At 60.0% G+C, this 26,789-nt stretch overlaps 2 protein-coding genes across 9 annotated transcripts; one reads left to right on the top strand and one right to left on the bottom strand.

Annotated features, from left to right (window-relative positions):
• Positions 1-564: 564 nt before the first annotated feature.
• Positions 565-4,184, top strand: PAQR4 (progestin and adipoQ receptor family member 4). Of its 3 annotated transcripts, none has more exons than XM_051836295.2 (3): positions 565-1,118; positions 2,092-2,313; positions 2,424-4,184. In XM_051836295.2, exons 1-3 carry the CDS (start codon positions 953-955, stop codon positions 2,855-2,857), a joined length of 822 nt encoding a protein of 273 aa, XP_051692255.1. In that variant the 5' UTR covers positions 565-952; the 3' UTR covers positions 2,858-4,184. The 3 variants fall into 3 exon arrangements, with proteins under 3 accessions (XP_051692255.1, XP_069920147.1, XP_069920148.1); XM_070064046.1 differs by lacking the exon at positions 565-1,118 and adding an exon at positions 1,160-1,455; XM_070064047.1 differs by lacking the exon at positions 565-1,118 and adding an exon at positions 1,464-2,006.
• On the bottom strand, positions 3,658-24,495 carry PKMYT1 (protein kinase, membrane associated tyrosine/threonine 1). 6 transcript variants are annotated; one of them, XM_017338743.3, is made up of 8 exons: positions 24,356-24,495; positions 7,024-7,390; positions 5,801-6,294; positions 5,117-5,223; positions 4,850-5,022; positions 4,611-4,768; positions 3,968-4,045; positions 3,658-3,888 (listed from the first exon to the last, which is right to left on the bottom strand). In XM_017338743.3, the coding sequence occupies exons 2-8, from the start codon at positions 7,372-7,374 to the stop codon at positions 3,759-3,761; spliced, it is 1,491 nt and encodes a 496-aa protein (XP_017194232.2). In that variant the 5' UTR covers positions 7,375-7,390; positions 24,356-24,495; the 3' UTR covers positions 3,658-3,758. The 6 variants fall into 6 exon arrangements, with proteins under 6 accessions (XP_017194232.2, XP_008248847.2, XP_069920143.1 ...); XM_008250625.3 differs by lacking the exon at positions 24,356-24,495 and adding an exon at positions 23,413-23,608; XM_070064042.1 differs by lacking the exon at positions 24,356-24,495 and adding an exon at positions 16,698-16,776.
• Between the last annotated feature and the right edge of the window lie 2,294 nt (positions 24,496-26,789).

Below are 26,789 nucleotides of genomic sequence, written 5' to 3'. Positions count from 1 at the left end.
TGTGCCCCGCCTCCAGCCGTCCCCTCCGTTTGCTGTCCCGGGCGGGGCCCGGGGTGCGCCCTGGGGTCCATATAGGAGGCAGATCGGGAAGGGTGTAACCTCCGAGCAGCCTGGTCCCAAGAGCAGGGCCTCGCCCGACGGTTCCGCGCGTCTCAGCCTCGCGTGTCTTGCTGCGCTCTGGAGAAGTCGCGCAGGTGGGGAGACCCCCCCAACCGTGGTGATGAGCCGGCTGGAAGCCGGACCCAGTCCAACGGGTCGGAGTCAGCAGCACCTTGGACAGAGGCCGGGCCGAGGGGTGGGGCTGGGCAATGGGGCTGCGCCCTCCAGAGTGGGTGCCCGGAGCGTCAGTGGGAAGCCCGGGTGAGCAGTACTGGGCGGGGAGCGAGGGGCCAGGGTCGCTCCAGCGGACTCTGTGAGACCCACAAAGTCGGGTCCCAAACCCACAGCCGCCTCGTGCAAATGAGGCTTTAGTCGTACATTATGCTGGGACTGCCCAGGCGGCCTCGAGGCGGGGCCTTCCCGCCGGCCGCACCCATTGGCCTTTGCAGCGCCTGCGTCAGGAGCCCAGCGCGCGAAACCGGGCAGGATGGCGGGGGCGAGCAGCCGGGGCGGAGCCTGGCGTCCCCTCCAGCGTCCGGCCGCGCCCGTCCTCCGAGCTGCGGCGAGACGACCAGCCGCCTCCGCCGGCGGGAGCCATCGCTGCGGCGCGCCAGCCCCGGTGGAGCCGACCGCACTGCGCCCGGACACCCAGCGCGTCCCCAGCCTCCGCCCCGGAGCGGGGGCGTCAGGCTCGCGCGTGCGCACGACTGGAGGGGCGCGGGCCTGGACCCCCAGCGAGAGCGTTCGCGGATCCTGCGAGGGGTAGCGGGCGGGGATGCGCCCCCAGGCGCCGCTACCCCACTGAGGAGGAGGTCGGGGACAGAAGCGCGGACCGGCGGTGCTGCGCTGGGCCATGGCGTTCCTCGCCGGGCCTCGCCTGCTGGACTGGGCCAGCTCGCCGCCGCACCTGCAGTTCAATAAGTTCGTGCTGACCGGCTACCGGCCGGCCAGCAGCGGCTCGGGCTGCCTGCGGAGCCTCTTCTATCTGCACAACGAGCTGGGCAACATCTACACGCACGGTGAGCCGCGCCCCCAACACGCAACCCGCACCCGGGGCTGTCCTGCCAGCGCCGCGCCGGAGGCCAAAGGCAAGGGAGCACCCCGGCGCTAAGCTCCGGCCTGCCCCTGCCCTGGCAGGGCTAGGAGCCGCGGTGACAAAGTTGCCATTGTCCCGGATCGCCCTGCAGCTTCCGCCTTCTCAGCGGGGCTCCAGGGCAGGAGAGGGGAGCCGAGAAGGGCCCCCGAGCCCGCTTAATCCCCCCTCTCCCCCGGTGCGGGGGTTGCGAGGCCTGATGTCCCGCCCCTTCCTGACCCCAGCGTCCTGGGCACCCTTCCTCGCCAGCACCCGTCCCGGAGGTGGGTGCTGACTGCGTGGAGGAGGGGTTCAGGGCGCAGCAGAACCTCCCACCCCACCCCCGGCCTGTTCCCAGCAGCTCTGCCTTGGGGCACCGCCTGGTGGCTGCTCCTTCCTCCCCCAGCGGGCGCGCGGCCCCTCCTCCGCGGCCGGCCGAGCTCTGCTGACACAGCCCTGCCCGCCCTTGAGCTGCCCCAGCCGCGCGAGGGGCCCTGCGCCGGTCGGCCCAGGCTTGGTAGTGCCCGGTGCTGGCTTGGAGAGGGGCTGGGCTCCATTCGGCCCCCTCTCTCCGCCCGGGTGTGCCGGCCACTGCCAGGCCTCACTCCTTTCTGGTACAAGGCCCAAAGCCTCCCTTTCTGGGCGCTTCTGGAGAGGCCCTGTGTGAGCAGCTCAGGAGCTCTGGGCTGGTAGCGTCGCCACTGTGTCCGCTTCCGCGCTCCTGCAGCCACTCTGGAAGCTGGCAGGCCAGGGTGATGTGGGAGTAGACCCCCGGCCCCATGTGACTTACGAGGTTCTCTGGGGCAGGTCCTCCCAGCACCTCCTGCAGGCCCCGGTGAGTGACGCCTCCTGCAGCGTGACGCCCTTTCTGTTGTCTGACTTGGTGCTGACACTCATGGACACCTGTGTCCCTCCCCCAGGGCTGGCTCTGCTGGGCTTCCTGGTGCTGGTGCCGATGACCATGCCCTGGGGACAGCTGGGCAAGGACGGCTGGCTGGGGGGCACGCACTGCGTGGCCTGCCTGGCACCCCCTGCGGGCTCTGTGCTCTATCACCTCTTCATGTGCCACCAAGGGGGCAGCCCAGTGTACGCCCGGCTCCTGGCCCTCGACATGTGTGGGGTCTGCCTCGTCAACACCCTTGGTGAGCCGGGGCCCCGGTGGGTGGGAGCCAAGGAGGGGGGGCCTGGGAAGGGGAGGGGAGGCTGGGCAGCCTCCCAGACTAACGTGCTCTTTCCCACTCTCCCACTACAGGGGCCCTGCCCATCATCCACTGCACCCTGGCCTGCAGGCCCTGGCTGCGCCCAGCTGCCCTGGTGGGCTACACCGTGCTCTCAGGAGTGGCTGGCTGGCGGGCCCTCACTGCCCCCTCCACCACCGCCAGGCTCCGAGCCTTTGGTTGGCAAGCGGGTGCCCGCCTGCTGGTGTTTGGGGCCCGGGGACTGGGGCTGGGCTCAGGAGCCCCGGGCTCCCTGCCCTGCTACCTGCGCATGGACGCACTGGCGCTGCTCGGCGGGCTGGTGAACGTCGCCCGTCTGCCGGAGCGCTGGGGACCTGGGCGCTTTGACTACTGGGGCAACTCACACCAGATCATGCACCTGCTCAGCGTGGGCTCCATCCTCCAGCTGCACGCTGGGGTGGTACCCGACCTGCTCTGGGCCGCCCGCCACGCCTGTCCACCGGACTGAGCGGCCTGCTCCCCTCCTGCTGGTCGCCAAGGGACAGACTTCCTGCTGGGAGCAGCCGTCTCCTCTGTGGACTGACCGAGTCCCCTCCCCCTGCCCTAAGCTCCAGCTTGCGCTCCCTGCCTTCCTCCCGGTACTGTTTACTGTTAGCTGCAAAGAACCACTTCCCTTTTGGGCCGTTTGCCCTCTGACCTGTGAGGGCTGGACCAGAGGGACTCTGGGGCACGTCTTGCTCTGACAGTGGGGAGTCCTGCCAGCCTGCAGCCATCACCCACCCTGACCCTCCCACAAGGCCGCCCCTCCAGCCCACGCTTCCTGACTCCCACCTGTCTGCCCTGCATGTGGGCCTTCCCGGCAGCCAGCAGCTGGCTGGCCCCACCTCCCTTCTGTCCAGGCTGCAGCGTGAAGGTCTGGGGCAGCAGGGCCAGCCCCTTTGTCCAGTACCAGTACGTTGGCCTTCTGTCCAGTAGGCAGGGTGGTTCAGGGGTTAACACTGCTGCTCTTTTCAGGCAGCTGCCACCCATGTGGAATGGAGTGGCCAGGGCCAGGCCCCAGGTGGTTAAGGATCTGCCTCTGTCTGAGTGCCATGCGGACAGCACAGCCTGCCTTCTGGGGACACGCCCACCTAAGACATCTATCTATCCCCCCTGCAGGGTGACTCCTGTCTGCAGGCTGGAGGCCTGAGGCCCCGGGTTCTGCAGCAGGGTCAGCCTCAGACCCCCTCCCAGGGGCCAGAGACCCTGGTGTCAACTGCAAAGGGACAGGCGGTGCTGTGTGGCCATGCCAGTGAGCTTGGGTGCTCCCAAGGTTCAAATACCTTTTATTACACATGGCCAGGCAGAGGCCCCAGAGGGACCCCACTTTCCAGGGAATGAGAGAAAAGGAAACAGGAGGTTAAAAGCAGCTATGTGGGGCCCGAGGCCCAGGTTGGGTCTAGTGAGTCCTCAAACAGGCTGAGGAGGTTCCGAGGCTCAAAGGAGGGGAAGGAACCCCGAGGTGGCTCTGAGTCGATGTCACTGAGGTCCAGGGCATCCCTGGGTGAGAGAAGAGAGAGATGACACTCGGGACCCGCAAGCCAGCCCCGCCCAGCCCCCTGCCCCTGGGCCTGCTCACCTGGGTGGGTATCTGCTCCGGGGAGTGGAGGTACTGCCAGCAGCCCGGGCCAGGGTGGCCTCTGAGGAGAGCGTGGCCCTGCAGGAAGGGGAGAGACAAACAGTGTGAGGGCTGGGGAGTGCCGGACGGAGCAGCTCTGCCCCTAGGGAGGGCCTGGGAGCCCACCGTCCAGAGCGGCAGCAAGCCACAACCAGGAAATAAAACATGGTGCACTCTGCCGGCCTGCAAGTCCTTGCACTCAGCCACGCGCAGAGACCGCTGTGTCCCTGTGCACAACACACAGGCTCTGAGCCGGACATGAGTGGACTTTCTGAGTGAGGAACTCCGGTGCTTCACGGCTGCTGTGAAGGGGTGGGGTTGCTGTGGGACTTTCCAGGTTCCCGCCTCGCGCTGGCTTACCAGGCACCCGGGATGAAGGAAGACTTCCCGGGGCGGGGGCTCGCCGGGCCTTAGGGGCTCCCTCTACCCAGGGGAGGGACAAGGCTTTATCCCTGGGCCCTGGCAGCCTCTGCCAGGGCGGGAGCAGAGGGACGGCACTGAGTGCCAGGCCTGCTCACACCCTCCTGCCTTGGTTGAGCTCTCCATTCACCACTCCTCCTAGGGCATGGTCGTGGAGTGGTCACTGTGCCCTGCCCTCACCTACCGTAGACTGTCCTCGTCCCAGCTGCTGGAGAGGCTGCCGTCCAGGAGCAGGCTGCAGGGCGGTGAGCCGGGAGGGGTGGCTGGCGGGCCTGGGGGCTGCAGCCAGCTGGCAGGGTGGGCTAGCCCATGCCAGAGCCAGCACAGCAGGGCAAGCAGAGCCTGTGTGGGGAGAGAAGCCTCAGAAGGTGCTGGCCCTGGTCAGGGGGCAGGCACGGCCACCTGGCTATAGAGGGTGCTTACCTGCCACAGGGCCCACCCACGGCTCAGGGCCTCGGCAGCCAGGAACCACAGGACGCTCCAGGGCCGTGGTGGCCTCAGCATGGGCAGGGCCAGCAGGGCCTCAGCAGTGGCCCGCAACTGGGGGTCAGGCTCCAGCATCATGACAAGGACAGAACGGAGCTCGGGGGACAGACCTGCCATGGGGTGGGGCCACATCAGCGTCCCAGAGCACTGATGGCTCTGAGCCCACCATCCTCTCCATGGCAGCCTGCCCCTGCCCGCACTCACCGGCAGTGAACTCAGGGGGCAGGTAGCCCTGGCGCAGCTGCTGCCAGCCCTCCCCACCATGGGGCAGCTCCATGTTGCATGCCACTTCCAGGATGGTGAGACCCAGACTGGGAGGGGCAAGAGGGGACAGAAACAAGCAGGGTTGGCCCCGAGTCACAGACCCAGTCCCAGGCTGCCTCTGCTTGGTGGGAGCGGATAGCTGACTCCCACCATCAGCCAGGGAGGTGGGGAAAGAGCTGGGGAGGGCCCAGCAGCACAGGAACTCCACTGTGGAGTGTGAACCCCATACTCAACACAGCCCACACACTGCTGGGGTAGGTTCACCCTGTGCCCCACCTACTCTGACAGCACCCTGGCTGCCCCATGACTGCTACCATCGCCCCATGGGACCTGCCAACTGCAAGCTTGGGGCATGGCCCTCAGCTCACGGTGCACCCCTCCCTCCAGGCAAATGGCAAAGGTGCCTGGTGTGCAGCAGCAAGGACGAGGCTGATCTGGGCACAGTCGCGCTAGAAGCGGCCTGGTCTGGGAAGCCGCCCCGACTGGGAACTGGGGCAGCACCTCCCAGCGGAGGCTGATCCTGACCTTGCCCAGGAGGCGGCATCCCTCCCAGAGAGGCCTTCTCTCTCCTGATCTCCTCCAGGAAGGCCCCCCCCCACCAGCCCACCACAGCCCAGCCCTCACCTGAAAACATCAGCGGCTGTTCCACAGGAGCCCTGCAGCAGCTCGGGGGCCATGTAGCGGGGGTCTCCCTCCTGGGCCTCGCCAGCCCCGACTGCACCCAGCTCCACCAGCAGCCCAAAGTCACCCAGCTTGCAGCGGCCCCGGGGCCCCAGGAAGATGTTGGCAGGCTTGACATCAAGGTGGACCAGGCCTTGGCCATGCAGGTGCGCCAGGGCGAGCAGGGTGTCCCGCAGGTAGCCCCAGACCTGGGCTTCGGGCAGGCTGGCACCCCAGGCCTCACAGTGCTGCTGCAGACTGGGCCCACACAGCTCCGTCTGCAGGTACAAGATGCCACCCTCCTCCCAGGCCTGCTCCAGCCGCACACAACGTGGGTGCCGCCCCACCTTCTCGTGGCCGCCCACCTCGGCCAGCTTGCGGGCCCGGTCCTTGGGGCCCCGGAACGGCGACATGGAGCGCTTGACTGCATAGAGCCGGCCATCCTCCTTGGAGCGCACCTGGAAGCAAAGTGGTAGCACAGGTGAGGTAGGGGTGGTCCACGAGGGGCGTGGCCACGTGGAGGGACAACAGGCAGGGTCTACTGAGACGCTACCGTGCACAGGGACAGCCAGCTGGCAAGTGTTCTAGAACCCCTGCATGCTACAACAGTGAAGCCGAGACCCAGCATGCAAGCGGCAGGCTGAGCTCTAGGGCGCATTGTTCAGGAGAAAAGCTGGCTACGGGACACAGCGGGCAGTGTGCTCAGTGGGTGAAAAGTGCTTTCCTCCGGGGCGTGGCTGATCCAGGCGCTTGCGCTGTTTGTACTTCTTAACAAAGTCAACTTCACACAGTACTTGGGAAAAGCAAGGGAAAGCTACTCATTTAAAGGAAATATAAATGACTGGAAAATATCTTTTAAGAAACAAAGTTGTGGCCAGGGGTACACAGCACTCAGGGCCAGCTCCGGGGGCCAGGCAGACTTGCCAAGGACCCCAGCACACTGGCTCCAGGGCTAGGGAGATGGCAGCGGCCACAGGGCATGCCAGGCCCTGGACAAGGGGCCAGTGTGCACGAGGCAGCTCTTGGAAGGCCTGCCCCAGGGGATGGGAACACAGCCAACTCAAACCCACAGGAGGGGCTGTCGACCCCGCAGGGGCTGCTGGGGAGGGGCAGGCTGCCCGGGACTCCATGGGGCCAGGGAGCGGAGGGTGGCAAAGGGTCCCCAGGTGGGGCCACCCCTCACTCACCTTGAAGACCTCCCCGTAGGAGCCATGGCCCAGGCGGCCGAGCCTCTGGAAGTTCTGCTGGAAGAAGGATTCTGGCCGGCTCGGGTCGTACCCAGGGCTCTGCAGGGTCTCTGAGGTCTCGCTCCGAAATGACACCCTCCGGGGCTGGGGCTGGTGCCAGCCCGGGGTCCGAGGAGGGAAGATGCGACTGATGGGGATGCTGCCCTTGGCAGGGGGTCGGGGCGGGAGGCTCCGGCTGAGCCCCCCGGGCCTCTTGAGGGAGAAGCCAGGTTCTGCGTGGCGGAAGTAGGCCGGGACTGGGACAGGGGTGCCGCTCAGGGGCGGCGGGGTGCCTTCTGTGGGCACAGGCATGGCCAGCGCAGGAAGCCTGCAGGGGCAGAGACAGAGGCTGAGTGTGGAGCAGTGGGTCCACTCAAACTGCACCTGGCCTGTGGCCCCAGAGAGAGCTGCTCCTATAGCTGCCCCCACTCCCCGCATGTTCTGCTTTCAACACCAAGGCTGAGAGGGCCCTGCACAGTGGCCAGTAAGGGCATGGGACAGGCATTCCCATCTCTACCTCAGAGCCATGGACCTGAGGGTCTCGCAGTTCAGGAGGGAGCCCAGAACCAGGCAGGCTCAAGTCAGATGCCCGCACAGACGGGCCCCAGCTTGGCACAGCCAGCTGCTGCCTGCCAGCTGCACAGCCTGTCCGGGACCCAGAGATGGAAATGGTAACACGGCCCTCTGGCACAACAGCCTGGAGTCCCAAATATTCCTCCTTTCTTCTTCAGTGTGGTGCCAAGGCCCAGCCAGTGAGGGCTTTGTCATAATGGTGTGCAAGCCCCGGGGGCCTCTCCGCACAAGAGGCACAAGCGGTAGAGACGACCCAAAAGCAGGCATCGCAGTCTCTGGACATGGCACTGAGGGCACACAGTGGGTGAGCAAACACGTATGCAAGAAAATCAACCAAATCTTGCTAAGAACAGAGACTGTGTGGCACCTGATCCCTCCCCAGCCCTCAGCTCTATCGACAGGTGTGGCCAGTGGGGCTCCCCCAGCTCCCAGTCAAAGGACAGGGCATCTGCCCAGGAGGGCAGGCTCTGGGCACTTCTCAGCCTTCCAGCTCCACATGGCAGGAAGGCCAGGCCCCGCTCATACAGCCCACATGCAGGGCTCCGCCTGTGGAGCTCATCTGCTGGGAACACGGAGCCCAACCACCCAAGTCCCTGCCCGTGCACAGCAGGGAGGTTCCGTGCTGGGAGAAGCGAGCAGAGAAGGCCAGAGGCCACTTTGTCACCCAGCAGCTGCCCCCGAGGCAGCAGCACCTCTCAGGGAGAAGTTACCACGTCCTTGCTGCCAGCTGCACGGTGGAGGGAGGTCCTAGGACAGAGCTGTGACGTGTCCTCCTGACCCCAACACGACGTTATGTGAAACAACGAGGAGAAATTTAAGCTCAAAGGCGCCGCTGAAGTCAGTGGAGGTTTGTGGGAGGCAAGCACAGGGCTGGTGTGCAGGAAAAACGGGGGATGGGCACCTATAACCAGCCGTCCTGCAGCAGGAATAAGCCCCACACACTGCCCGCAAACACTGCTGTGTTAAGGAGCCCAAAGTGAACAGGATCAGTCTGTGGAACAATGTAAGCCCAGAGAATCAAGAACCCAGGGCAGGGGCCAGCGTTGTGGCAAAGTGATTAAGCTGCCCCCTGAGACACCAGTTCATGTCCTGGCTGTTCCACTTCTGATCCAGATCCCTGCTAATGCACCTGGGAAACCAGTGGAAGATGATCCAAGTGCTTGGGCCCCTGTACCCATGTGGGAAGTCTGGACGGAGTTCAGGATCCTGGCTTTGGCCTGGCTCAGCCCTGGCTGTTGAAGCCATTTGGGGAGTGAACCAGTAGATGGAAGTCTGTCTGTCTGTCTGTCTGTCTCTCTCTCTAAGTGTGCTTTTCAAATAAGTAAAAAATATAAAAGGAGGGGCTAGCATTGTGGCATAGTGGGTTAAAGCCCTGGTCTGCAGGGCTATATATATATCACAGTTACAGAGACAGCGAGAGAGAGAGAGACATGGAGAGAGAGATCTTCCATCCATTGGCTCACTCCTCAAATAACTGCAATGGGCAGAGCTGGGTCAGTCCAAAGCCATGAGCTTCTTCCAGGTCTCTTGAATGGGTGCAGGAGTCCATGGACTTGGCCATTTTCCACCGCGTTCCCAGGTGCATTAGCAGGGAGCTGGACCAGAGGCAGAACAGCTGAGACTTGAACCAGCTCGATATGGGATGCTGGCATCACAGAGGGAAGCTTTACTCACTATGCAACAATGATGGACCCATAGATAAATCTTAAGAAATGAGAAGATGGGGCTGGCGCCGCGGCTCACTTGGTTAATCCTCCGCCTACGGCACCAGCATCCCATATGGGCGCTGGGTTCTAGTCCTGGTTGCTCCTCTTCCAGTCCATCTCTCTGCCGTGGCCCGGGAGTGCAGTGGAGGATGGCCCAAGTGCTTGGGCCCTGCACCCGCATGGGAGACTAGGAGGAAGTACTTGGCTCTTGGCTTTGGATTGGTGCAGTGCCAGCCATGGTGGCCATTTAGGGGGTGAACCAACCTTTCTTTCTATCTCTCTCTCACTGTCTAACGCTGCCTGTCAAAATAAAAATAAAAAGAAAGAAAGAAATGAGAAGAAAAGAATACAGCAAAGAACTGGCAACTGGTAGAGCTTCAGAGCTGGGTATTATCAGGGAAAAGATTCAGAAGGAGCCCTCGTGAAGCCACCGTGTCCCACCGTGTCCCCGTGGAGGAAATGGACTTCACCACGGTAGTCCAGCCAGCTGCCAGACAAGCAGCACACAACAACCACAGCTCCAAGAGGTGGGGACCCAGCATCCAGTCACTAAAATCTGTTGTCCAAAATGTCCAGTTTTTCCCAAAAAACTAGGGACTGGCATTATCCTCTACAAGTTAAGATATCAGTCAGTTCCGGTCCCAGCTCCAGCTCCTGGCTCCAGCTTCCCGCAAATGCAGACCCTGGGAGGCAGCAGTGATGGCCCAAGTACTTTGCTTCCTGCCGCCCATGTGGGAGACCTAAACTGAGTTCTCAGCTCCAGGCTCTGGTCTGGCCCAGCCCTGGCTGGTTTAGGCATTTGGGAAGTGAAACAGTAGACGGGAACTATCTGGATAGAGAGCTAGAGCTAGAGCTAGAGCTAGAGCGAGAGCGAGAGCGAGAGCGAGAGAAAGATAGAGATAGAGATAGAGATAGAGAGGGAAAGATACAGATTACATATAGAGATATATTTAAATGTATCTCTCACTGCCACTCAAATAGTATCTTTTTTTTTTTTTTTTTTTTTTTTGGACAGGCAGAGTGGACAGTGAGAGAGAGAGACAGACAGAAAGGTCTTCCTTTTGCCGTTGGTTCACCCTCCAATGGCCGCCGCGGTCAGCGCGCTGCGGCCGGCGCACCGCGCTGATCCGATGGCAGGAGCCAGGAGCCAGGTGCTTTTCCTGGTCTCCCATGGGGTGCAGGGCCCAAGCACCTGGGCCATCCTCCACTGCACTCCCGGGCCACAGCAGAGGGCTGGCCTGGAAGAGGGGCAACCGGGACAGAATCCGGCGCCCCAACCGGGACTAGAACCCGGTGTGCCGGCGCCGCTAGGCGGAGGATTAGCCTAGTGAGCCGCGGCGCCGGCCTCAAATAGTATCTTTTTTCTAAGATTTACATATTTATTTATTTGAAAGCAGTGGGGCTGGTGCTGTGGCGTAAGAGGTAAAGCCACTGCCTGCAGCGCCAGCATCCCATGTGAGTCCCGGCTGCTTCACTTCCTGTCCAGCTCTCTGCTATGGCCTGGGAAAGCAGTAGAAGATGGCCCAAGTCCTTGGGCCCCTGCATGCATGGGGAAGACCCAGAAGCTCCTGGCTCCTGGCCTTAGATCAGCCCAGCTCTGGCTGCTGCGGCCATCTGGAGAGTGAACCGGCAGATGAGAAAGGTCATGTGATTTTTTTTTTTTTTTGACAGGCAGAGTGGACAGTGAGAGAGAGAGACAGAGAGAAAGGTCTTCCTTTGCCGTTGGTTCACCCTCTAATGGCCGCCGCAGCTGGCGCGCTGTGGCCGGCGCATCGCGCTGATCCGATGGCAGGAGCCAGGAGCCAGGTGCTTTTCCTGGTCTCCCATGGGGTGCAGGGCCCAAGCACCTGGGCCATCCTCCACTGCACTCCCTGGCCACAGCAGAGAGCTGGCCTAGAAGAGGGGCAACCGGGACAGAATCCGGCGCCCCAACCGGGACTAGAACCCGGTGTGCCGGCGCCGCTAGGCGGAGGATTAGCCTAGTGAGCCGCGGCGCCGGCGGTCATGTGATTATTAAGCACAGCAAAAAGCTCCCCATGGCACCGAAAGGACAGGCAGAAGGAGCAGGGGAAAGTGTCTGAGAAAGTCACTGCTGAACACTCCCCAGATTTTACCCTGAAAATCTGCTAAGCAACACACCCAAAAAGTCCAGGAAGCTTCAGGTGGGAAGAACACAGAGATCCACACAGGAACACCGTATGGAAAGTGTGCAAAACCAAACACGAGAAAATCGTGAAAGCGGCAACGGAAAGTGACTCCTCCCTTACAGGGTGAATCAGCACCCAACAGGATTACTCAGCGCAATGAAGTACGGCCTGGCGTCAGAAGCAGGGAGGCCAGAAAGGCTAAAGGGTGACAGAGTGCCGGGGCAGAGACTGTCATCCCAGAGCCCTACATTCAGCAGCACTAGCTTCCCAAAGTACAGGCGAGGGGCTGGCATGGTGGAGCAGCAGCAGCCCACCCCGAGCACAGGTTCAAGTCCCCGCTGCTCTGCTTCCAGTCCAGCTCCCCCAGTGAGCCTGGGAAAGACAAGAAAGACCACCTGGTGCTGGGGCCCCGCCACCCACTTGGGAGACCCAGACGGAGTTCCTGGCTCCCGGCTTCAGCTTCTCTGTGTCTTAGTCCCTCCCCATCACTTTGCCTTTCGAATGAATAAATCATACAAAATGAAATAGAGGCAAAAGAAATACAATGCCACAAAAACACAAAGAAATCTCTGCTAGCAGGGGTGACTTACAAGAAATTCTAAAGTAAGTTCTTCAGGCTGAAAGCACATAAACTCAAATAGTAAATAAACCCCCAGTGAACAAAGAACGCAGGTGCAGGCGATTCTGTAATGATGAAACAAAACTGATGCATATTTCTTCTTTTAACTGATCTCAGTGTTGTGGTACAACAGGTTAAGCCACGGCCTGTTACTCTGGCCTCCCAGCTGGAGTGCTGTTTCGAGTCCTGGCTTCTCTGTGTCCAGCCCAGCTCCCTGATAATGCACCTGGGAAAGAAGATGGGCCAAGAGCCTACATGGAAGACCTGGATGGAGTTCCCTGCTCCTGGCATCGGCCTGGCCCAGCCCCAGCTTTGCAACCCTCTGGGAAGTGAGCCAGCAGACAACAACAACAAAATTTTTTTTTTAAGATTTATTTATTGGAAAGGTAGTTACAGAGAGACAGGAAGAGGTAGAGCTAGGAGTTTCATCTGGGTCTCCCACATGGGTGCAGGGGTCCAAGCACCTAGGCCATCTGGTGCTGCTTTCCCGAGTGCGTTAGCAGGGAGCTGGATTGGAAGTGAAGCAGCCAGGACACAAACGAGCATCCTATGGGATGCTGGTACTGTAGGTAGTGTTTAACACACGACACCACAGTGCCGGCCCCTGGAAGATCTCTTTCTCTCTCTCTTTCAAATAAGTCCTTAAAAAAAGTTATTGTATAAAACTGTATGTATGTAACTATATTGTCAGGCATAAAACATATAGAAATATATTTGCAAATGACAGTACAAAGGAGGTGAGTGTGAGCGGAACCGTACTGAACTAGAAGATGACACCAGATGGCACCTGAGACCACGGGGACCAATGAGAAGAAACGGAACAAAAAAAGTCAGCAGTAGAGCAAACGCACGCCTGTGGGCCCTGGCCCGCCCTTTCTTTATGCCAGCTTCTTCATCGTCGTCGTTTTTTTTTTTTTTTTAAAGATTTATTTATTTCTTTGAAAGAGCTACAGAAAGAGAAGAGACAGAGACTTCCCATCTGCTGGTTCACTCTCCAAACAGCCACAGTGATGCAGACTGGGCCAGGCCAAAGCCAGAAGCCAGGAGTTTCTTCTGAGCCTCCCATGTGAGTGCAGGGATACAAGCACTTGAGCCATCTGCTGCTGCTCTCCCGGGCACATTAGCAGGGGGCCGGACGAGAAGTGGAGCAGCAGGGCCAGCACCTGTGGTGTAGTAGGCTAGGCCTCCGCCGGTGGCACCAGTACCCCAGATGGGCACAGGTTTGTGTCCCAGCTGCTCCTTTTCCAATCTGGCTCTCTGCTATGGCCTAGCAAAGCAATGGAAGATGGCCTGGGTGCCTGGGCCCCTTCATCCATGTGTGAGGCCTGGGGGAAGCTCCTAGCTCCTGGCTCCTGGCTTCAGATTGGCCCAGCTCTGGCCATTGTAGCCATTTGGGGAGTGAACCAGCAGATGGAAGACATTTCTCTCTGCCTCTCTGTCTCTCTCTCTCTGTAATTCCATCTCTCAAAATAAATAAAATCTTAAAAAAAAAGGGGGGGGGGGGAGCAGGCTAGACTGGAACTGGCACACATATGGAATGCTGGCCATGGCTTAATGCCCTGAGCCACAGTACTGGGCCCTCCCAGCTTCTTTAAGAAACTAAAGATAGCAATTTGTATCGTAATGTAGCAGGCAGGACCACTGTCAGCAGGTAAAGCCACCGTCTGCCACACTGGCATCCCACATGGATGCTGGTTCATGTCCCGGCTGTCCCACTTCTGATCCAGCTCCCTGATAATGGCCTGGGAAAAGCAATGGAAGATGTCTGGGCCTCTGCTACCCACATGGGAAACCGGATGAAGCTCCTGGCTTCAGCCTGGCCTAGCCCTGGCTGTTGCACCCATCTGGGGAGTGAGCCAGCAGATAGAAGATCATTCTCTCTGTCTCTCCCTTTCATTCTGCAACTCCTTCAAATAAATAAATATTTTTTAAAGATCTATTTATTCGAAAGAGAGAGAAAGTCTTCCATCCACTGGTTCACTCCCCAGAAGGCTGCAATGGCTGGAGCTGTGCTGATCCAAAGCCAGGAGCCAGGAGCTTCTTCCAGGTCTCCCACGTGGGTGTAGGGGCCCAAGGGCTTGGGCCGTCTTCTACTGCTTCCCAGGTGCATTAGCAGAGAGCTGGATCGGAAGTGGAGCAGCTGGGACTCAAACAAGCACCCATATGGGATGCTGGCATTGCAGGCAGCGGCTTCACCCGCTGTGCCACAGCATCAGCCAAAAGCAAACAAAGAAGACAGAAAAGAGAAGAGAAGAGGAAGGGGAAGGGGAAGGGGAAGGGGAAGGGGAAGGGGAAGGGAAGAGATCAAAGACCTAACAGAAAGACCTTTTGTCATTGTCATCCAAAGTCTTGCTGTAGATAGCATGGCAACTCTCTCCGACTGATCTAGAGACCCACCACATGCATGCGAGAATCCCAGCTGGCTTCATTACAGGCACTGAGGAGCTGACCCTGACATTTAAATGGAAATTCAAACGACTCAGAATTGTCACAACAACTGCAAAACAAGGAAAAAAATGAAAATGGAGGACTCATTCCTCCCAGTTTCAAAACTTAACCACAGGCCGGCGTTGCGGCTCACTAGGTTAATCCTCCGCCTTGCGGTGCCGGCACACAGGGTTCTAGTCCCAGTCCGGGCACCGGATTCTGTCCCGGTTGCCCCTCTTCCAGGCCAGCTCTCTGCTGTGGCCAGGGAGTGCAGTGGAGGATGGCCCAAGTGCTTGGGCCCTGCACCCCATGGGAGACCAGGATAAGTACCTGGCTCCTGCCTTCGGATCAGCGCGGTGCGCTGGCTGCAGCACGCCAGCCGTGGTGGCCATTGGAGGGTGAACCAACGGCAAAGGAAGACCTTTCTCTCTGTCTCTCTCTCTCACTGTCCACTCTGCCTGTCAAAAAAAAAAAACAAAAAACAAAACAAAAAAAAAACCAACCAAAAACAAAAAAACAACAAACTTAACCACAAGTCTCCAGTAATCAAAACAGCGTTGTACTCACACAGGACAAATGTGCAGCGTGGGTCAAGGCAACAGAACTGAGTTCAGAAATGAACCTTCATGCTCATGGTCAAGCAACCTTCAAAAAGAGTGCTGAAATAACTCAACAGCAAAGAACAGGGGCCGGCACTGTGGCGTAATGGGTAAAGCCACCACCTGCAGTGCCGGCATCCCATATGGGTGCGGTTCGAGTCCCGGCTGCTCCACTCCAATCCAGCCCTCTGCTATGGCCTGAGTGCTTGGGCCCCTGCACACACATGGGAGACCTGGAAGAAGCTCCAGGCTTCAGATCAGTGCAGTTCTGGCCATTGCAGCCATTTGGGGAATGAACCAGTGGATGGAAGACCTTTCTCTCTCTCTTTCTAACTCTGCCTTTCAAAACAATACTTTAAAAAAAAAAAATTAGTAAATAACAGTTTCTTCATAATGGTTCCAGGTTAACTGGAGATCCCCATGCAAAACTAATGCAGCAGAATCTGACATGACTCATTTTTCCCTGATTAGTGCAAATGTTCCTATGTTTCTTTTTTCTTTCATCTAACTTGAAAAAAAAAATTTTTTTTTTTTTATTTGAAAGGCAAGGTGACAGGAGGGGAGAGACAGAGAGATACGAATTCCATTTCTGGTTCACTCCCCAAATGGCCAGAACGACCCAGGGCTGGGCCAAGCCAAACCCAGGAGATTCCTCTGGGTCTCCCACGTGGGTGCAGGGGCCCAAGGACCTGGGCTGTCCTCCGCTGCTTTCCCAGGCCATAGAAGGGAGCTGGATCGGAAGTGGAGCAGCCGGGACTCGAACCGGCGCCCATATGGGATGCTGGCACTGCGGGCCTTGGCTTTAACCCGCTGCGCCACAGCGCCGGGCCCTGAACAGGGGCTCTGGGCCGCGACGCAGCCCTTGCCTTGATTTTCGAAAGAGCCCTGCGATGTTCCTGACACAAACACGGGCGACGGCCCAGCCCCACGAGCGCTGCTAGTCTGCTCTGCGTGCCCGCCGGGGGCCCTGGCCACTCACGCCGCAGCCACGGCCAGGCCCGGGCCCACGCCGCCCCGCGGGAGCACAGCAGGGGCGCCGTTACAAAGGTAACACTGAAACCCAAGGGTGAGCAGCCGCCTGGCGGGGCGGCCACAATGTAGCGGCCACAATGTACCCGGGGCGCCCCCAGCCCCGTTCACGCCCACTGCCAGGGGAGGAACAGCCTGGGGGTCTCCAGGAACCCCAGCGTCACTCAGGCCCCAGCGCGGGTGGCGCTCGCCTCAGGCTCACCGGGCCGGCCACGTCCGCTGGCCGCGGTCCACGCCAGCCCGCGAGCTGCCCCCGGTCAGCGCACGGCTGGACGAGCTCCGCGGGCGCGGGGCGCCCTGGCCGAGCCGAGGGGACCGGGCTGTCACCGGGGCGGGGCTGGGGAGGGGGCCAGGAGGTGGGGGTCATGGGAGGGGCAGGGCTGGGCCCGGCTGCCCAGGCAGGGGTGCGGCCAGCCCCCGAGGAGCAGGCTTGAGGGAAAATGGGTGAGGCCGACCGAGAGGTCTCGTCAGGGGCCCGGAGCTGCCCGGAGCCGGAAGAACCCGCAGGGCGGGCTCTGGGCTCACCTGGGCTCACCTGACTTCAGCGAGGTCCCAGATTCCGCGTCGGCGGGGGCCTCGGGAGGCCCTGGGGTTGTCCGGCGTTCAGGCGGTTCATGCCGCCCATGTGGGAGACCTAAACTGAGTTCTCAGCTCCAGGCTCTGGTCTGGCCCAGCCCTGGCTGGTTTAGGCATTTGGGAAGTGAAACAGTAGACGGGAACTATCTGGATAGAGAGCTAGAGCTAGAGCTAGAGCTAGAGCGAGAGCGAGAGCGAGAGCGAGAGAAAGATAGAGATAGAGATAGAGATAGAGAGGGAAAGATACAGATTACATATAGAGATATATTTAAATGTATCTCTCACTGCCACTCAAATAGTATCTTTTTTTTTTTTTTTTTTTTTTTTGGACAGGCAGAGTGGACAGTGAGAGAGAGAGACAGACAGAAAGGTCTTCCTTTTGCCGTTGGTTCACCCTCCAATGGCCGCCGCGGTCAGCGCGCTGCGGCCGGCGCACCGCGCTGATCCGATGGCAGGAGCCAGGAGCCAGGTGCTTTTCCTGGTCTCCCATGGGGTGCAGGGCCCAAGCACCTGGGCCATCCTCCACTGCACTCCCGGGCCACAGCAGAGGGCTGGCCTGGAAGAGGGGCAACCGGGACAGAATCCGGCGCCCCAACCGGGACTAGAACCCGGTGTGCCGGCGCCGCTAGGCGGAGGATTAGCCTAGTGAGCCGCGGCGCCGGCCTCAAATAGTATCTTTTTTCTAAGATTTACATATTTATTTATTTGAAAGCAGTGGGGCTGGTGCTGTGGCGTAAGAGGTAAAGCCACTGCCTGCAGCGCCAGCATCCCATGTGAGTCCCGGCTGCTTCACTTCCTGTCCAGCTCTCTGCTATGGCCTGGGAAAGCAGTAGAAGATGGCCCAAGTCCTTGGGCCCCTGCATGCATGGGGAAGACCCAGAAGCTCCTGGCTCCTGGCCTTAGATCAGCCCAGCTCTGGCTGCTGCGGCCATCTGGAGAGTGAACCGGCAGATGAGAAAGGTCATGTGATTTTTTTTTTTTTTTGACAGGCAGAGTGGACAGTGAGAGAGAGAGACAGAGAGAAAGGTCTTCCTTTGCCGTTGGTTCACCCTCTAATGGCCGCCGCAGCTGGCGCGCTGTGGCCGGCGCATCGCGCTGATCCGATGGCAGGAGCCAGGAGCCAGGTGCTTTTCCTGGTCTCCCATGGGGTGCAGGGCCCAAGCACCTGGGCCATCCTCCACTGCACTCCCTGGCCACAGCAGAGAGCTGGCCTAGAAGAGGGGCAACCGGGACAGAATCCGGCGCCCCAACCGGGACTAGAACCCGGTGTGCCGGCGCCGCTAGGCGGAGGATTAGCCTAGTGAGCCGCGGCGCCGGCGGTCATGTGATTATTAAGCACAGCAAAAAGCTCCCCATGGCACCGAAAGGACAGGCAGAAGGAGCAGGGGAAAGTGTCTGAGAAAGTCACTGCTGAACACTCCCCAGATTTTACCCTGAAAATCTGCTAAGCAACACACCCAAAAAGTCCAGGAAGCTTCAGGTGGGAAGAACACAGAGATCCACACAGGAACACCGTATGGAAAGTGTGCAAAACCAAACACGAGAAAATCGTGAAAGCGGCAACGGAAAGTGACTCCTCCCTTACAGGGTGAATCAGCACCCAACAGGATTACTCAGCGCAATGAAGTACGGCCTGGCGTCAGAAGCAGGGAGGCCAGAAAGGCTAAAGGGTGACAGAGTGCCGGGGCAGAGACTGTCATCCCAGAGCCCTACATTCAGCAGCACTAGCTTCCCAAAGTACAGGCGAGGGGCTGGCATGGTGGAGCAGCAGCAGCCCACCCCGAGCACAGGTTCAAGTCCCCGCTGCTCTGCTTCCAGTCCAGCTCCCCCAGTGAGCCTGGGAAAGACAAGAAAGACCACCTGGTGCTGGGGCCCCGCCACCCACTTGGGAGACCCAGACGGAGTTCCTGGCTCCCGGCTTCAGCTTCTCTGTGTCTTAGTCCCTCCCCATCACTTTGCCTTTCGAATGAATAAATCATACAAAATGAAATAGAGGCAAAAGAAATACAATGCCACAAAAACACAAAGAAATCTCTGCTAGCAGGGGTGACTTACAAGAAATTCTAAAGTAAGTTCTTCAGGCTGAAAGCACATAAACTCAAATAGTAAATAAACCCCCAGTGAACAAAGAACGCAGGTGCAGGCGATTCTGTAATGATGAAACAAAACTGATGCATATTTCTTCTTTTAACTGATCTCAGTGTTGTGGTACAACAGGTTAAGCCACGGCCTGTTACTCTGGCCTCCCAGCTGGAGTGCTGTTTCGAGTCCTGGCTTCTCTGTGTCCAGCCCAGCTCCCTGATAATGCACCTGGGAAAGAAGATGGGCCAAGAGCCTACATGGAAGACCTGGATGGAGTTCCCTGCTCCTGGCATCGGCCTGGCCCAGCCCCAGCTTTGCAACCCTCTGGGAAGTGAGCCAGCAGACAACAACAACAAAATTTTTTTTTTAAGATTTATTTATTGGAAAGGTAGTTACAGAGAGACAGGAAGAGGTAGAGCTAGGAGTTTCATCTGGGTCTCCCACATGGGTGCAGGGGTCCAAGCACCTAGGCCATCTGGTGCTGCTTTCCCGAGTGCGTTAGCAGGGAGCTGGATTGGAAGTGAAGCAGCCAGGACACAAACGAGCATCCTATGGGATGCTGGTACTGTAGGTAGTGTTTAACACACGACACCACAGTGCCGGCCCCTGGAAGATCTCTTTCTCTCTCTCTTTCAAATAAGTCCTTAAAAAAAGTTATTGTATAAAACTGTATGTATGTAACTATATTGTCAGGCATAAAACATATAGAAATATATTTGCAAATGACAGTACAAAGGAGGTGAGTGTGAGCGGAACCGTACTGAACTAGAAGATGACACCAGATGGCACCTGAGACCACGGGGACCAATGAGAAGAAACGGAACAAAAAAAGTCAGCAGTAGAGCAAACGCACGCCTGTGGGCCCTGGCCCGCCCTTTCTTTATGCCAGCTTCTTCATCGTCGTCGTTTTTTTTTTTTTTTTAAAGATTTATTTATTTCTTTGAAAGAGCTACAGAAAGAGAAGAGACAGAGACTTCCCATCTGCTGGTTCACTCTCCAAACAGCCACAGTGATGCAGACTGGGCCAGGCCAAAGCCAGAAGCCAGGAGTTTCTTCTGAGCCTCCCATGTGAGTGCAGGGATACAAGCACTTGAGCCATCTGCTGCTGCTCTCCCGGGCACATTAGCAGGGGGCCGGACGAGAAGTGGAGCAGCAGGGCCAGCACCTGTGGTGTAGTAGGCTAGGCCTCCGCCGGTGGCACCAGTACCCCAGATGGGCACAGGTTTGTGTCCCAGCTGCTCCTTTTCCAATCTGGCTCTCTGCTATGGCCTAGCAAAGCAATGGAAGATGGCCTGGGTGCCTGGGCCCCTTCATCCATGTGTGAGGCCTGGGGGAAGCTCCTAGCTCCTGGCTCCTGGCTTCAGATTGGCCCAGCTCTGGCCATTGTAGCCATTTGGGGAGTGAACCAGCAGATGGAAGACATTTCTCTCTGCCTCTCTGTCTCTCTCTCTCTGTAATTCCATCTCTCAAAATAAATAAAATCTTAAAAAAAAAGGGGGGGGGGGGAGCAGGCTAGACTGGAACTGGCACACATATGGAATGCTGGCCATGGCTTAATGCCCTGAGCCACAGTACTGGGCCCTCCCAGCTTCTTTAAGAAACTAAAGATAGCAATTTGTATCGTAATGTAGCAGGCAGGACCACTGTCAGCAGGTAAAGCCACCGTCTGCCACACTGGCATCCCACATGGATGCTGGTTCATGTCCCGGCTGTCCCACTTCTGATCCAGCTCCCTGATAATGGCCTGGGAAAAGCAATGGAAGATGTCTGGGCCTCTGCTACCCACATGGGAAACCGGATGAAGCTCCTGGCTTCAGCCTGGCCTAGCCCTGGCTGTTGCACCCATCTGGGGAGTGAGCCAGCAGATAGAAGATCATTCTCTCTGTCTCTCCCTTTCATTCTGCAACTCCTTCAAATAAATAAATATTTTTTAAAGATCTATTTATTCGAAAGAGAGAGAAAGTCTTCCATCCACTGGTTCACTCCCCAGAAGGCTGCAATGGCTGGAGCTGTGCTGATCCAAAGCCAGGAGCCAGGAGCTTCTTCCAGGTCTCCCACGTGGGTGTAGGGGCCCAAGGGCTTGGGCCGTCTTCTACTGCTTCCCAGGTGCATTAGCAGAGAGCTGGATCGGAAGTGGAGCAGCTGGGACTCAAACAAGCACCCATATGGGATGCTGGCATTGCAGGCAGCGGCTTCACCCGCTGTGCCACAGCATCAGCCAAAAGCAAACAAAGAAGACAGAAAAGAGAAGAGAAGAGGAAGGGGAAGGGGAAGGGGAAGGGGAAGGGGAAGGGGAAGGGAAGAGATCAAAGACCTAACAGAAAGACCTTTTGTCATTGTCATCCAAAGTCTTGCTGTAGATAGCATGGCAACTCTCTCCGACTGATCTAGAGACCCACCACATGCATGCGAGAATCCCAGCTGGCTTCATTACAGGCACTGAGGAGCTGACCCTGACATTTAAATGGAAATTCAAACGACTCAGAATTGTCACAACAACTGCAAAACAAGGAAAAAAATGAAAATGGAGGACTCATTCCTCCCAGTTTCAAAACTTAACCACAGGCCGGCGTTGCGGCTCACTAGGTTAATCCTCCGCCTTGCGGTGCCGGCACACAGGGTTCTAGTCCCAGTCCGGGCACCGGATTCTGTCCCGGTTGCCCCTCTTCCAGGCCAGCTCTCTGCTGTGGCCAGGGAGTGCAGTGGAGGATGGCCCAAGTGCTTGGGCCCTGCACCCCATGGGAGACCAGGATAAGTACCTGGCTCCTGCCTTCGGATCAGCGCGGTGCGCTGGCTGCAGCACGCCAGCCGTGGTGGCCATTGGAGGGTGAACCAACGGCAAAGGAAGACCTTTCTCTCTGTCTCTCTCTCTCACTGTCCACTCTGCCTGTCAAAAAAAAAAAACAAAAAACAAAACAAAAAAAAAACCAACCAAAAACAAAAAAACAACAAACTTAACCACAAGTCTCCAGTAATCAAAACAGCGTTGTACTCACACAGGACAAATGTGCAGCGTGGGTCAAGGCAACAGAACTGAGTTCAGAAATGAACCTTCATGCTCATGGTCAAGCAACCTTCAAAAAGAGTGCTGAAATAACTCAACAGCAAAGAACAGGGGCCGGCACTGTGGCGTAATGGGTAAAGCCACCACCTGCAGTGCCGGCATCCCATATGGGTGCGGTTCGAGTCCCGGCTGCTCCACTCCAATCCAGCCCTCTGCTATGGCCTGAGTGCTTGGGCCCCTGCACACACATGGGAGACCTGGAAGAAGCTCCAGGCTTCAGATCAGTGCAGTTCTGGCCATTGCAGCCATTTGGGGAATGAACCAGTGGATGGAAGACCTTTCTCTCTCTCTTTCTAACTCTGCCTTTCAAAACAATACTTTAAAAAAAAAAAATTAGTAAATAACAGTTTCTTCATAATGGTTCCAGGTTAACTGGAGATCCCCATGCAAAACTAATGCAGCAGAATCTGACATGACTCATTTTTCCCTGATTAGTGCAAATGTTCCTATGTTTCTTTTTTCTTTCATCTAACTTGAAAAAAAAAATTTTTTTTTTTTTATTTGAAAGGCAAGGTGACAGGAGGGGAGAGACAGAGAGATACGAATTCCATTTCTGGTTCACTCCCCAAATGGCCAGAACGACCCAGGGCTGGGCCAAGCCAAACCCAGGAGATTCCTCTGGGTCTCCCACGTGGGTGCAGGGGCCCAAGGACCTGGGCTGTCCTCCGCTGCTTTCCCAGGCCATAGAAGGGAGCTGGATCGGAAGTGGAGCAGCCGGGACTCGAACCGGCGCCCATATGGGATGCTGGCACTGCGGGCCTTGGCTTTAACCCGCTGCGCCACAGCGCCGGGCCCTGAACAGGGGCTCTGGGCCGCGACGCAGCCCTTGCCTTGATTTTCGAAAGAGCCCTGCGATGTTCCTGACACAAACACGGGCGACGGCCCAGCCCCACGAGCGCTGCTAGTCTGCTCTGCGTGCCCGCCGGGGGCCCTGGCCACTCACGCCGCAGCCACGGCCAGGCCCGGGCCCACGCCGCCCCGCGGGAGCACAGCAGGGGCGCCGTTACAAAGGTAACACTGAAACCCAAGGGTGAGCAGCCGCCTGGCGGGGCGGCCACAATGTAGCGGCCACAATGTACCCGGGGCGCCCCCAGCCCCGTTCACGCCCACTGCCAGGGGAGGAACAGCCTGGGGGTCTCCAGGAACCCCAGCGTCACTCAGGCCCCAGCGCGGGTGGCGCTCGCCTCAGGCTCACCGGGCCGGCCACGTCCGCTGGCCGCGGTCCACGCCAGCCCGCGAGCTGCCCCCGGTCAGCGCACGGCTGGACGAGCTCCGCGGGCGCGGGGCGCCCTGGCCGAGCCGAGGGGACCGGGCTGTCACCGGGGCGGGGCTGGGGAGGGGGCCAGGAGGTGGGGGTCATGGGAGGGGCAGGGCTGGGCCCGGCTGCCCAGGCAGGGGTGCGGCCAGCCCCCGAGGAGCAGGCTTGAGGGAAAATGGGTGAGGCCGACCGAGAGGTCTCGTCAGGGGCCCGGAGCTGCCCGGAGCCGGAAGAACCCGCAGGGCGGGCTCTGGGCTCACCTGGGCTCACCTGACTTCAGCGAGGTCCCAGATTCCGCGTCGGCGGGGGCCTCGGGAGGCCCTGGGGTTGTCCGGCGTTCAGGCGTCCGCGTCGACGGCTCCGGACGCCCGAGCGGAGGACTCTCCGACGGGGAACGGCCCGTGAACGCGCGCGGAGCCGGCTCGCGCCAAAAATTCCAAACCGGCCTCGAGGCTCCGCCCAGAAATGCCCCTTGCCCCGCCCCCTGCCCGCCTACACCCATCAGAGGCGCCCTGCACGCCGGACTCCGCCCCCCACGTTCTGCGTGCGCGCCGCCGCTGCCCCGCCCCCAGCCGGGCGCTCCCACTGCGCAGGCGCACTGCGTCTCCGGTGGCTGCTTGGAGGTGCTGCCCGAGGCTGACGCTGAGGCGCGGCGTAGGCTCCTGTCGCCCGCCTCGCTGACCGCCCGCCGGCCTCTCGGCCCCGGTGCAGGCTCCCGCAGCCCTCGCTGGGCTGGTTTAGCTGTCACGTCTGTGAAAGCGTCCGTCCCGCGACGCACCTCAGAGGCGTGGCCCCGAGGGGCGGTATGGGGCGGGACAGGAAGTGCCAGGGGCAGCGGGGTCCCCCTTCACGCCGGGGGTGCGGCGGGGACCAGTGGAGCAAGCTGCCCTGTGCCGGGTGCGCGACCCCGGGAGCCGGAGAAGGCCAGCCCTTCCAGGAAGCCCTCCGGCGCGGCCTCGCATTCTCCCCGCGAGTTTGAGAGTCATGCGTGGGTCAGTTCCGCCCCAGGTCCTGGCCGGGCGACCTTGGGGACGCGCTGGGCTTCTCCGAGCTTTGGATTAGTAAACATGGAGCCGATGACCCTGGAATGAGCTCCTTAAAGTGCTAAGCAGGGCCCGCCGGGCTGTGGATTGCTCCTGGCTCTGATCCGTTTAGCCGGGCGGCTGGGGTCAGGCTGCCAGAAGCCGGCTCACCTGTCCCCTGCTGCGCTTACCTCCAGGTCTGTGGACCACCGGCCTCCTGGGGCCCTGGCGCCGAGCCCCCGCCGGCCTGGGGAGGCCCTCGGCCCGCGGCCTGTCTGCGTCCCTCGACATTAGCATCCCTGGCAGCCAGGGCCCTGTGACTCAGGCTGGGTCCCTGTGGACCGCACCAGGCCCCGCCCCTGCACAGGCCCCCTTCCAGGTCTGATTCACAGCGATTTTAAGACCAAAAAATAAAGAAGCGTTGTTTAAAATCCCAGTTCCAGCGCGTAGTTCACTGTGGAGCACACGGGGCTAAGTATGGGGCCGCATGTAAGGCTGGACGGTGACGCCGGGAACCCGGGCTGCCACTCTGCTCCCCGAGGCAGCTTCCACGGGGCGCGACACCCGGCGCGCAATGGCAGCAGCGCCTCCCGCGCGGGACAGGAGCCCCGGGCAAGAGGATGCGCGCGGGGTGCGTTAGTACCCTCCGCTGCACGGGGCTGCACGCTTTGCAAAGCAGCTGTCCGCGTGCGGGGCCAGGGCCCGCAGGCTTCCCGGCCCGAGCGCTGGCGAGGGCCGCGCGCCCCCGTGTGTTCCTTCGCCGCAAAGGCGCCGCGGGCTCCCGCCTGGGAGACGGAACTGACCGCTCAGTTGGAAAAGGGCCCTCGGAGCGGGCTCCTGACGGGCGCTCCTGGGGAACCGGCCACGTTCAGTTTTCCTTGCAGAGGCGTTTGCTTAATAGGCGTTTATTCCATTGTCCGTTTGATTTCTCTGTGTGCAGGCGGTTGGGGCAGGGGTGAAGGAGCTAACGGACGGCACAGGGCAGCCTGAACAGGGCCGAGGGCGCTGGGGATGCCCTGAGGCTGGCCTTGGGCACAGCTGCTGGGGGAAGATGTCTAGCTGCCCCTCCAGCTGTCCCCCGCCCCCGAGTTCCCGCCCTCGCAGGCCTGTGTGCTCCAGCAGCTGGGAGGTTCTGGAGGCAGACAGGCTGTGCCATTTTAGGCAACACTTCCTGGGCCTGTGCACTGCACCTCCAGCACCCCAGCTGTCGCCCTGCCCCGGGCCCCCAGCCCCATTCCTGCATTCACAGCAGGACCCCAGTGTCTGGGGGCAAAGGCAGCCCAGGCTTTCCTGCCTCCGAGGGGTCCGTGTTCCCTCAGGACGGCCCTGCCTGGGTGGGGTGGGGTGAACTGAGGGGACAGGCTGTGTATGGGGTGGGGGTAGCATCGCAGGGGTGGGCTGGTGGGCTGGGCCAGCCCTGGTACTGAGCAGCCACAAGCTGGCCAAGACCATTTTCCACAGGCCCGTGCCAGCGCCCGGGGAGCCTGGCAGCGGCTGTGCAGGATGGTTGCCCTGCCTGTGCCTCCCACAGGGCCCCTCAGGGTCCCCCCGGCTGCCACCTCCTGAGTCAGGCTTCCCCAGTGCCTGCCGTGGGCCATGAGTCTGTGTCTGGCTCTGTGTAGGGGGCCCTCGGCTCCCCCACACCCTGGGCCCGGACTGGCATAGCTGGGCCTACAGCTCCACCCCCAAATGTGGAAAGGTAGAGAACACAGGAGTGGACTTGGGGAGTCCAGACCCCAGCCCTACCTCTCAGGAGGTTACCATCTGGGCCAGGTCCCTTCCCCTTCCTGCCTCTTCCCCCTCTGTATGAGGGGTCAGGAAGCAGCTCGAGGTCATGATTTTGGCAGAGAGCGAGCAGCTTCCTGCCCAAGGTCCCCAGCCTCACTTGAACCCAGCACCCAGCTGCTGGCCAATGGGCTACTCAGCTGCCCTCCATCAGGGGCCCGGGGGCATTCAGCGGCCTGCAGAGAGGGAGGTGGAGGGAGCTGTCCAGCTGCCCTGCACTCTCACGGGGCGGTCAGGGCCAGGGACGGGTCCAGGCTTCAGGGTTCAGGACAGGGAGGTGTGGAGCAGCCGGGTGTCATGCCAAGGTGGGTCTGGGTCCTGGGGTCCACAGACAAGCCGGTGTGTGCACAGGGGTTCAGGCGTGAGGGGAGGCAGAGCAAAGGGGCGCGCAGGGCAGTCTGAGCCGGGGTGCCCAGAATAGCCTGCAGTGGGCTGGCCGCTGGCCCCGACCCAGTGGGTGAGGTGGGCTCCAGAGCTCGGGCCAGCCTGGCTAGGCAGGGGACAGGCCAGCAGACAGGGGGCTGAGTCATGGCCATCCTTAGCCAGCTTGGTGGGGTCCAGACGCCCGTTCTGTGTTCCCCTGCCCACCACGCTCGCTCTCTGCCAGGCGCCCCATGGAGCCTCGTTCCAGACTCCTCTGCCCACCCCCCAGGCTGATGGCCACTCCCAGCCCCTGCCACCTCCACAGCAGCCCATGCAGTGCTGCCCACCCTGGCCCGAGCGCTGGCCCCAAGGCTGGCCCTTAAAGTTAGAGCTGCTGCTGCCGGAGCGGGGCCCGCACCTGGCGAGTCCGAGGTGACCTGTCCCTGGGTGTTACCACCTCTCTGAAGGAGAAGGGGG

The sequence above is a fragment of the Oryctolagus cuniculus genome, chromosome 19 (assembly GCF_964237555.1).
Source record: "Oryctolagus cuniculus chromosome 19, mOryCun1.1, whole genome shotgun sequence".
In the NCBI taxonomy this organism is placed as follows: domain Eukaryota; kingdom Metazoa; phylum Chordata; class Mammalia; order Lagomorpha; family Leporidae; genus Oryctolagus; species Oryctolagus cuniculus.
This window is presented reverse-complemented; position numbering and strand designations above follow the sequence as displayed.

What these genes read in the sequence shown, in the direction of transcription:
- PAQR4 (XM_051836295.2), top strand. Translation starts at nt 953, where the DNA reads ATGGCGTTCCTCGCCGGGCCTCGCCTGCTGGACTGGGCCAGCTCGCCG. An exon ending in GGGCAACATCTACACGCACG is followed by an intron (nt 1,119 to 2,091) that starts GTGAGCCGCGCC and finishes TCCCTCCCCCAG; the next exon opens with GGCTGGCTCTGCTGGGCTTC. An exon ending in CTGCCTCGTCAACACCCTTG is followed by an intron (nt 2,314 to 2,423) that starts GTGAGCCGGGGC and finishes CTCCCACTACAG; the next exon opens with GGGCCCTGCCCATCATCCAC.
- PKMYT1 (XM_051836292.2), bottom strand. An exon ending in GTGGGTGGGCCCTGTGGCAG is followed by an intron (nt 4,769 to 4,849) that starts GTAAGCACCCTC and finishes CTCCCCACACAG; the next exon opens with GCTCTGCTTGCCCTGCTGTG. An exon ending in CGGAGCAGATACCCACCCAG is followed by an intron (nt 3,889 to 3,967) that starts GTGAGCAGGCCC and finishes TCTCTCACCCAG; the next exon opens with GGATGCCCTGGACCTCAGTG.